Source organism: Falco punctatus (assembly GCF_963210335.1).
Source record: "Falco punctatus genome assembly, chromosome: 8".
Lineage (NCBI taxonomy): Eukaryota > Metazoa > Chordata > Aves > Falconiformes > Falconidae > Falco > Falco punctatus.
Genome location: NC_137588.1, coordinates 43,261,639 through 43,272,302, shown reverse-complemented (window position 1 = coordinate 43,272,302; position 10,664 = coordinate 43,261,639). Strand labels below are relative to the sequence as shown.

The 10,664-nt window shown below is 46.0% G+C and overlaps 1 protein-coding gene across 2 annotated transcripts in view; it reads left to right on the top strand.

Moving 5' to 3' along the window:
• The first annotated feature begins 669 nt into the window (after nt 1-669).
• The window catches only part of ACVR1 (activin A receptor type 1), a 67,673-nt gene continuing 57,678 nt past the window's right edge, over nt 670-10,664 (top strand). The window contains exon 1 of one of the 2 annotated variants that reach the window (XM_080398686.1): nt 670-894. In XM_080398686.1, coding sequence (XP_080254812.1) covers nt 887-894 — 8 coding nt within the window. In that variant the 5' untranslated portion in view covers nt 670-886. The remainder of the gene's footprint in view (nt 895-10,664) is intronic. The other variant, XM_080398687.1, reaches the window with a different exon arrangement.

The following is a 10,664-nucleotide window of genomic DNA, read 5'->3' as shown; positions in this document are numbered from 1 at the left end:
AGGGTCAGACTGGGCACTGGGGAACATTTCTTCATGGAAAGGGTGGTCAGGCACTGGGACAGGCTGCCCAGGGGGTGGTGGGGTCAACGTCCCTGGGGGTATTTAAAAGACGCAGCGCTGAGGGACATGTTTACGGGTGGGCTTGGCAGAGCTGGGTTAATGGTTGGACTCCACGATCTAAAGGTCTTTTCCAACCTAGAAGGCTCTATGATGGGGTGACAGCGTTGGAGGATGAGGGGAGGCAAGGAAGCGGCGGCCGTTTGCCTGTGCAGGCTCCCCCCGCGGCCCCCGCACGCCGCGGGCCTGCTGGGCCTGGGGCAGCCGGAGACACCCTCGCCCAGGGCAGCCGCACGGCGCAGCTGCCGCGCCTCAGGCCCGGCGGGGCGCGCTCCCGTTGCCGGGGTCGGGGAGCCGCCGGCCCTCTGCTCCCGACGGCGCACTCCCGGCTCCCGGGGCCGCGGCCCGGCGGCCACCCTGCCCCTGGGCCAGACAGCGGCGCTCCTGCCGCCCCTCGCTGTTGCGGGCCACGCTGCCCCGCAGGCCGGTGGCTGTTTGGGTCCTCGCTGCTCACTGCCTCACCCGCACGGTAACGGAAGGAAGCGGCCATGCGCCCCCCGAGCCCCCTCACGCTCCCTCACGCCGGGGCCGGCCCGCGGGCGGAAGTGACGCGGCGGGCCGGGAGTGACGGCTGCCGGCGGCCATTGGCGGGGCGGGGCGGGGCGCTGCCGCCGCCGCCGCTGCTGCCGCCGCCCCCGCCGCGCCGTCCCCTTTGTCAGCGCTCCGCCGCCGCTCGGCGCTGCCGCGGGCAGGGCGAGCGCCGGGCCTAGGCCCCCGCCGCCCATGGCTAGCCCGCCGCGGCGGCCCTAGCGCGACCGCCGCCGCCGCGATGAGGAGGTGAGCGGGGCCGGGCCGGGGGGCTGCGGGCGGAGCCGCCTCAGCCGCGCCGCTGACCGGCCGAGGGGGGGCCGCGGGGCTGGGGCCGGCCGGTGGAGCTGGGGCCGGCACGGGCGCTCCGGACGGACGCTGGGGGGCCTCGGTCGCCACCCCCCTTCCCGCTGCAGGCCCGGTCGGCCGCCCCTGGCCGCGGAGCGCCGCGGGACGCAGGCGGGACTGTTCCTGCGGGCTGCTGGGGGGCTCGCCCCCTGCCCGGGGGGCTTCGGGAGCGAGCGGCTGTCCCGCGGAAGGGAAGGCGGGGGGCGCGGCGTTCCTCAGCAGCGGGTCTCGCCGCATCACCCGCACGGAGTTGTGGCTGAACTGCAGGGAGAGACACAAAGGATTTTGGTCCCTGTGGCTGTGGCAGAACACGCCTGTAGTGGTTAGCGGTGTTGCTCTGGGCTCCGGTAAACCGGGCTGCCGTGCCTGCGGAGCGGGGCAGCGGTCTGGGGCCCGTTTCCTTTCCTTTTCCAAACCTACATGAACTTACCCAAATCGGAGGTGCAGAGTTGTGCTACATCGGAACGAGCCCTGTAAGCGTGGCCGTGCCGGCATCGTTAATGTCAACGTGCTGAAGGTCCCTGGTCTGATAGGAAGGAGAAGGTTGCAGGTCTCTTGTGCATATTAGTCTGTTAAAGGCACTTCTACCTTGCACAGTGAGGCAGCAGGGGTTCCAGTCGGCTGACTTATTTACAGCCATGCAGCTGTGAATTTTAGGAGGAAACAAAGGGGATGGTGGGACTGTTGCCTAAACTCCTGTCAAGACTTTTGCTGGTGATGGAGGACGGGTCTCTAGAAGCAGGCAATCATCCTTTCAGCCTGCTCAGATCTGTGTATTAACCTCAAGGCTTTTAAAACCACATGCTGGTCTGTGAAATCTGGGACATGAATATAGTTGGAGAAGCTGCCTGGGCAGTCTTTCCAACTGTGTTTGTCTATGAAAATGTGTTAAAATAACTAATTTCTGGCAGCGCTTTTACAGCAAACTGGGGCTAAACCACTTTATTCTCACGAAATTGAGAGACACACTTGTCCTCAGCAGGTTTTGAAAGAGTAGAGGTTTATGTAGGTGTGCTGGAGGGACTAATTCATTGAAGCTGTGTTACTGGTGGCATCCTGATGTGGAAACTCAGTTTCTGTACTGAGCTGCAGACCTGGCACTTTTGTGTAAAAACACTTTTCAGAAATGATGCATTGAGCATTTAGAAGAAAACAGGCTCTTTTCTCATATCTCCATGTTTTTATGATGAGCATTGAAGCTCATCTGTCAAGGATCCCAGCCTTTCGTTTAAGAACACTCCTATGGTTGTAGCACTTTGCCGTGGGCAGTGACAGGTCTATTTTTAAATCTTCAGTTTTCTTTTGTTTCCTGTAATAGGATCTTTGCTGTGATCCTTACACTTCATCTTCAGAGAAACAGTAGTGACCTGGAATGCAGCAGCTACTTTGTAAATACTCTCCAGGTTCTGTCCTTGAAGGTCAAATACTGTTTGAAGAGTACTGGGTTGCCTTGCAATTGAAATCAGTGAAACCTGGAATCCTGGATGTGGAAAGCTCTCAAGTGTGCGTCTGGTTCCTTTGATGACCATAATTTCTCTTTTTGGAGGAGGTGTTGCAGTTCTATTCTAGGGGAACAAAAAGTTCCTGTATGCACTGTGCTCTCCCTCGGAGGTGTTAAGTGCGTGCAATGTTTTGAGAGGTTTGCCTTCCATCTCGGTATTTTGTTTGCTGGGATAAGATCTGCATTCCTTTGCTTAGTTGCAGGGGTGCTGCTCCTTGCCTGATGGCACAGGACTTGGGAGTAGTTACTGCTTGCAAATCTTTGCTTATTTGTCTTCTCAAACTGTAATGACAGGTGTGTGTCATTTGGTCTGCTCATGTCTCCTCCATTCCAGGACTAAGGCTTGTTGCTGTGACTTGGATTACCCCTCAACCATTTCAGTTTGTAAATAATCAGCTTTTATAGGCCTAAATCATCGTTGGGCCAAAACTATAGAAGGGCAGGCTGTTATTTAAATGAAAGAGCCTGAGGGAAGAAAACTGTTACATATTTTTAGTTTTAAGTCTTATAATGTATTTCAAAGTTGCAAGCTGAGAAAGGGAAAACCTACTGACCTGGCGCTGATGATGTTTCCAGACTCCTGGGCAACAGTCTCTGTATAAATTCCTTTGCACAGTAAGTAAAATGAGTTGCTAACTCATTTTCTGATGACTTATTTTTATATGTACCTTAGGAAACTGGAAGTATTTTGGTTGTGTAGCTGTTGAGGTTCTTACTTAAATATTTATACTCTCCGTAGAAAATACGATGGCTGCCTTAGTTCCAAAAGTATCTGTGAAGACGTGAAGGGTTCAGCCTTATCATCTGTGGACTTAGCTCATGAAGTAACTTTGGCCATATTATGTTCTGGGAGCTTGCAATTTAACTGACTTTGGGATATGAGAAATTTTTTTTTTTATGCCTTACTAGTTGGATATTTGATATTCTTATGATTGCTTACACTTCTGTATTAACATGTATTAAGTTGGTTGCATTTTTTTCTGCTGAGGTGACCTGCTAAAGCTCACCTCTAACACTATTTAGAAAGATTCTTCCGCAGGAGAATGTGAATGTGTTGAGGAGCTGAGGTGAAAGGGGAGGGCTAAAAATAGCCATTTCCTGTAGAACTTATCTATTTTTGAGGCTAGCTCTCCAAATGAAATTTGTCATCCCAAGCCTATGGAAAAAGATTTCTTTTCCTGTGTTCCTTTTCACAGGCTGCGTTGTAGGTGTCCGCAGCCTGACAGCGGTCAGTAAGTTCCATTGCAGTTGTAAGGGAACACAAAGGGATTGGTGGCCAGGGCTGGGGGAGATGAAAGGGCATGTGGCAGTGTAACTCCACATGGGATCCTTTGCCTGTCTGCAGTCTGCGGCCAGGAGGGAAGGATTTGAGGCTTGCATCGTCTTGCCAAAACTGCGAGACACAGCAACAGCAGAGGCATCCAATAGCTCATTTGGGAGGGATGCAAATGAGTCTAGGAGAGGGATAAAAATCATTTAGAGGAATCTCGACGCCCCCCCCACCCCCCTCCGCCTCTGTCCTAGCATTGCTCTTTCACAAGCTGCATGCTTCTTGGGAAAGGAGAACACAGTGGGCTTCAGCAGTGAAAAAGCTCTTGAGGTAGGAAGAGAACATAGGCGGGGGAACGAACACCAGTGGGGTGTTGTGGGTGGGTTGTTTGGTTTTTTGTTGTTTTTTTTTTCTTTCAGTTTTTTTGACCAGCTGGTACTCTGAAGTCATGCTTAAACTTAATGAAAGCCTGATGCTAAAATAGGATCTAGGGACAGCCGTTGTAAAATGATTAGGCAACCTTTTAGCCCCCTCATTCCTGACCAAAAAAAAAAAACAACAACCCCCCCCCACCAAAACCAAAGTTGCTTGAATTCACTTGCATTCTTAGGTATTTGAACTCTGAAATGGGCATCTCATTATCAGCTCTTGTATCTTTTATCTCCTGTGTATAAATAGGTTAAAATCTTAGTCTGCTCACCTGTGCAGCTATATAGAGCTACAGATTACTGTGGTGGTGTTGAATGCAGTAGTTTTCCAACTGATAATTGCTGGCTTCCAGCCTCTCTGTGTTTGAGAATTCATGGAGATCCATTGGGGTGGATTGCAGGCCTTGATGAGGGTATGCTCATGAATTAGGAGATAGCTTATTTCTTTTGAGTCTTGAGGGTGGTCAAGGCTGACGCAGTTTTAGAACATGTAAGTTAAAAGGTAACCATCACTGTCTAAAAAAGCACCTTTTAAATCCTGCTGTAGACAAGTTCAGTGACTACCCATTAACAATGAAAGTCACATCTTTTACATATCTGTAAAATAAGGAATGATGGTATTTCTAAGGAGTGTTGGAAAGCTGAATTCATGTAAGTTTACAAAGTGTTACGGGATCGTTAATTTAAAAAATGCTATTGAGTATGAAATGCGTATGGAATTCTGTGGAAATGCTTTCAAGAAATTCCTTTTTTCTTCACTGTGTTTGCAGCCAAAACACAGTTTTAGACTAATGCTTTCAGAAGCATAGCTGCATAGTCAAATAGCAATAAGTAGCTGTGATGAAATAGTGTCTTTGTTATACTGGACCATGAGTATGCACGTGACCCAGTTTCATCTGATGGGTAATATGTTCCTTAAAAATACAGTCTTTTGCCCTTACGTGTATACAACTCAGTGTTCACAGGTTCTATTCCAAAGTGATCTGCATTTGTAAGTCTTGCTGGTATTCAGTACATGCTCTCAAAGTTTTACTCTCATAACAAGATCTGTGGTGAACTAACTATGATTATAACATAGCATTGAATCTAGCCTTTGACATTAATTCTGTGGGATCCTAATCATTTTTTTGGAAGAAACGTCAAGAGTGTCCTGATATTCCTAATGAAGTAAGTACGTTAGTGCTTATTTATGTGAAAGAAAGAGGTAATTTATTTTAGTAATTTGGTGATGTTCTTTGCTAGCAGTTTGGATGCTGACTTTCTCCTGGAAGGCCAGAACTGACCTTATGATTCATCTGCAGGTGAATAGTCAACATCAGGTGCTGACTGGATCACAGTCTTTGCCAGTTATTATGCGGTCCCATCTTTAAAAAGGGTTCTTTTGATCTGCTCTTTCATTTCATGCTGAATTCATCCTGGCTGCTGGAACTCCACCTTGTTTGCTGAACCAGTACTGGCCACAAGCGTTGCTTTGTGGCATGGTGGCTGTGCCTGGCAGGCTGGGCAGTGTGTTGGATCCCAGGGCCTGTTGGACACAGGATTCTGCCCAGTTCTGGTTAGAACATGTTTTGCGTACTTTATGCTCGGAAATTAGCGTGCCACCAGCTCTTAAACACCTCCAAAGCCCCCGAGATCAATGTCCCTCAAGTGATCATGCTCTATTCTGTTTAAGTACGAAGGCAGCACAAGTCTCTAAGCAATTAGGGTAACTTCTTGTCCTTCAGATCTGCAGTTTCTTTATGCTCAGGACCTGTTGTTTTAGTTTTACGTGGGGTTGGATCAGTCTTGTTCTGCAAAGCTTTGTGAGATGGTGTAGATGCAGTGTGTCTAAATAAACTGACTTTTTTGCTGAGGAAAGAAATGTTTGTTAGGAAATATTATAGAGGTCTTAAAGTAATAACTGCAGTGAGAGTAAATGGGAAGTGATGATTTTGCATTATTTCTTATATAAGAAATAAGGAATGCCATGTGTAGTCAATAGTCAGCAGTTTCAAAATTGTAGTTTTTGTGTGTGTCTTAAGTTATAGAATGACTGCAGTGGGACATTCAAGAGACTTTATTTTTTTTTTTAAGAAGGAAGTTGCATATGTTTGTAGGCCTGTGGATGGACCATTAAATGCAGTGATCCAGGTGCAGTTTGGGGTTTGGGAATTTACCTTTGATGGGAAAGGATAGGGTTGGGGCAGGCAGAGTAGGGTGGAAGAATGACCTTTGCATGCTGTGTCCTTACACTTCTTTCTAAGTATCTGCTACTAGCCTCTTCTGGAGTCAGCAGATTATTGTTGAGTTAGGTGTACATTTTGTTGTTCTTTTTCTCCTGTTGACCTGAAAAATGGTTGCCTGTGCCAGTGGCCAGAAGTAATTTTTGTCAGTGCATCTCCCCTTTTTGAAATGCTCCTGGAGGTTTCAAATCATGTTACTGTTCGCTACCTGCAGTGCTTCTGCAAAGATGCATATGTAAGTGTCTGTAGCTTGTTATGAATTAATTCAAGTCTGTTTTAGGAAAAGGAGGGCTGTGGCTTCATTAGGAAAAGCTTATTAAAACAGAAGACCTCCAGTTTGGTGACAGTGCAAGGCAGATGTTGGACCCTTCATTTGCCCTGTCTGGAATAAACAAAAGATGGAGGTAGGAGATGGTGGAGGGGAACACCAGTGGCTATTATCTAGGCCTTTTTATAGAAGAGGAGATGATGCTGCAGTTCTTAACCTTCTGTCCTAAGTACCTGGAACACTCTTCCTTGGCATGCTGAAGCTACGACCATCCTCTGTTGAATGGAAGGACCTCTTCCTCATCTTGCAGAGCAGTTGTAACTAGCTGTGCTCACTGGAGGTCAGGCATTTCTTGTTCTGACTATAACCCTTACTTCTCTGCTAATAAGCTGCAGAAGAGAGGCCAACAAACACCTCTTCTAATTGCAGGTCTGCTGTTTGTCTGGCAAGTATCCTGCAACAGTAGGAGCAGGTTGGCAGCTTCTCGACAGCTGCCTTTGGCTGGGTGGATAGCTTGGAGGCTAGAAGCGGCTTCCTTTTGAAGTCCTGCAAGTTGCTGATCTCTGCTTTCATGAGTCGGTGTGCCTCGGCAGGCCCCTCCAACCTTCCTCTGAATGGCCTGGGGTTCCTGGCTGGGCAGTTCTCGGCAGTTGGTGCTGTGGTTGTGCAAGCCTTTTCACTGGCTACTAATGCCAGGGAAGTAAGTAGTCATGCTTGTCCCTCTCCATGGGTTGTTTTTTCTCCTGTTCTGGCATCTCTATGGCCATGTGGTGAACTGGATAAGGCATTAATTTGGTTAAAACTTTGTCTTTGCCAGATTAGTCCCAACTTGGATTAATTCCTGGTTATTTTGGTTTTTTTCTGCTGGTGCTAAGGAGGGATCTCTAAGGGTATGAGTGGCTGGGCAGATGTGGAGGACTGTGTGGGCTGACTTTATGTGTTTGTGAAAACCATTGCCTTACTTATGTGCCGTGTGGGTGTGTTGAGTTTGCCAGCTGTGACCAAGGCTGCTTGGCCCAGTTTGTCGGTCCCAGAGCAGAGCTGGTGTGATCTACTCCCCTGGAAGAGTTCCTGCAGGTGTCTTTGCTACTTGCTTGTTCTTGGCCCAGGGTGTTAAAATGGCGTGTGCTTGCACACACATATTTTGGAAGTTCTGCATGCCATGGCTTTTGGGCCACAGCTCTTAATGCCTGCCTGCCCTTCCTTCTTGTAAGGATTGTGACTAGCATGGAAGCCGGCCCGTCCTCTGTGAGACACTGCGCATGATGGCAGATCTGCCTGCATTACTCATCCCTTTAGGGGTGGATAATTTCCTACGATGTCAGTTGGTATTGAATTGCAGGTAGAAGAGATCTAAATCTCCCTAGGAACAAATGTAAAATTAAACAAAATGCATGTTTGTATTAGTCAGCCTAAAACAGACGGTGCTATTTAGGGCTCTCCACTGCAATAAAGTTGTCTCCTGTGTTTGTGTGGGTGGACTGCAACAATTAAGTCATTTTAAAGCTGCATCTTAAAAGAGAAAATAAAATGAAAAGATAATGGTTTGGTTTAAGAGAATAAATTAATTGTATCTTGTTACGCTGGAGAAAAGATAGATGGTACCTTGCAGGCTGTTTATTGTTGATAAAAAATCAGGTCTATGTTGGATGTTGAAACTCTTCTTGACTTCATAAGGAGTAATATTTTTTTGGTTTTTATCAGTTAAATAACACTCTTTACTGGTGCTCAAGTGTAACTGCCTGTTGAAGCTGCAGTTCTGTGTAGCAGCCTGCTAAAACATCGATTTTTGACTTGTATGGGCTGGATAAATCCCAGGCTATAGGATGATTTGGCAGTGGATTTTATGTGGCAGTCAATCCTGTAGTAATATAATGTGTGTGACTTCTTATATTCTATTGTCAGAATAAAAAGATATACCACCTGTAGTGCACTACTCTGAGTATTAAACTGGCTAATTTATATCCACTTAGGAATGGAATTAAAATAAGCTTTGCATTTTAAAAACTATTTTCACTTTGGCTTTTAAATACTGGCTCAGGTTAAGTGATAATAGAAAGTGTTTTAGATGTACTCTTAGCTCATGAAAAAGTGCTGATGCTAGTGAATAAAAAAAATTGAGGGGGTGCTTTTGGTGATTGTGATTACACTAGAAAAATAAAGTAAATATTTGGAAAGCTTAGGCTGAAATTCTTTTTTGGACATTAATTTTTACTTACTGGGCATTGATCTAAGTAATTTTTATTCCACTTGACCTGTAGTTTTCAAACGAATTGTAAAACCTGTGTGCATCCTGAGTCTAAATGAAATGATGGTGATGATAAAAATATGCTTGCATGTCAGTTTTCACTCTGCCTGCTTTTCATCTTGAGGGTAACTAGGTGTAAATGTGGTGTGGGACCATCTCTGCTAATCTTGATTCAGGAGCTGTCCTCACTGAAAGAGTTAGTGTAGGGCCTCACATTGATGTAGTCATTCCTCTTTCTCAAGCAGAATGCTTTTGCTGCAGTTTAGAAGCCCTTTCTGTTAAGACTAGCTAACCAAACACAAGTCAGTGTAAGAGCAGAGGTACGTCTTTACTTTTGTGGTTGTGATGAAGGTTAAATCATTTGAGTGTTGGCTGTCCTCCAGTAGCTTTGCATAATTTGAACCTTTCTCTGTCCAGAAAGAAACGTGCAAGTTATTTCAAGTCACTGGGATAGAAGAAAAACCTCCACCTAAAAGATTGCAAAGAAACATGAGATGTTACCCCTACCTGCAAATTCCTGCATGTGCAGCACCAGTAAAGGCACAGCTTGGAGTAGGGCTGGCAGCTTCCTATTTTTTGAATATGTCGTAACTTGGTCTTTCCTCCATGTCTGTTCTCCTGGATCCTGCCCCTTGGCTTTTGTTGTCAGCACTGTGTGCTTCTTGAAAATTCTTGACCAATTCCTTGCCTCTGCTTTTGCTATCTCTCTTAACCTCACATTAGTTGATATTCAATTACACCTCTACAAATGTGCCAGAAAGACACTTGTGTGTGTGTTTGTGGACCCGGCATGTTTGCATCAACCTTGAGTAGAGAATAATCTAAATGAGTAACATGTTCCAACTTGCCTAAACAATAGGGTGTTTTTTTTCTGTCTTTGTGTAGGCATTTTACACATTTGTAAGACTCATGTCCATACCTATGAAGCAAACTTGTGCATAATTGTTCTGCAAAACCTGTTCTAAAATCTGAAGTTATTTGGACCCTTCCCTCCGTGCACGTTCCTTACCACACAAATAATATTTTGAAGAATGAGTGCATCAATATGACTGTTCCTAAATTATGGAAATAAACTCCTAAGCGCCATTAAAATACCATTTAAAAAAAATAAGGTATTTCCATACCTTGTGCAGGTGGCGGTTTTTTTAATGAGTGGAAAAGTCTCTGACTTAATCTTTTTAGTTGGGATTTGTTCCTGGATGTTGGTTAGATATTCAAATAAAACATTTATTGGGCTCTCCTGTACAGCAACATCCAGGATTTTGAGGGAACTTTGTCTTGTTTCTTCATTAAGAAGGCCACAATGACATGCAGTTATGAGCCAGAAGAGCAAACTTGCTTTTAGAAGCTCCCGGTTTTCTTACGCAGTTACTGGAGTCTCTGGTGAGAAATCAGTGTTTCTGAGTTTGCATTGCAGTTTTATGCCTTCCTTAACAAAGGGTTTGCTAGGAGTAAAACTTGCTTTATTCCCAGTCTGGGGATTTGTAAAGCTTTGACGTGTAGACCAATTATAATTATGTTGGTTTAGTTCCCAAAGTGGATGCTCTTTATTCTAAAAGAGGCCCTACTGCATGCAAACAAGAGTACTGAAGGCCCTGAAATGTTAGCATTTGAATGGTTTTGGCTTAGCTTTAAAATAAATATCTACTGGATATGGAGCTCTGGGGAGTGGATTAAAGCAAATGGAAGAGGTGAATTAACTTGAAGTTGTTCTGCAAGGCTGGGTTAATAGAG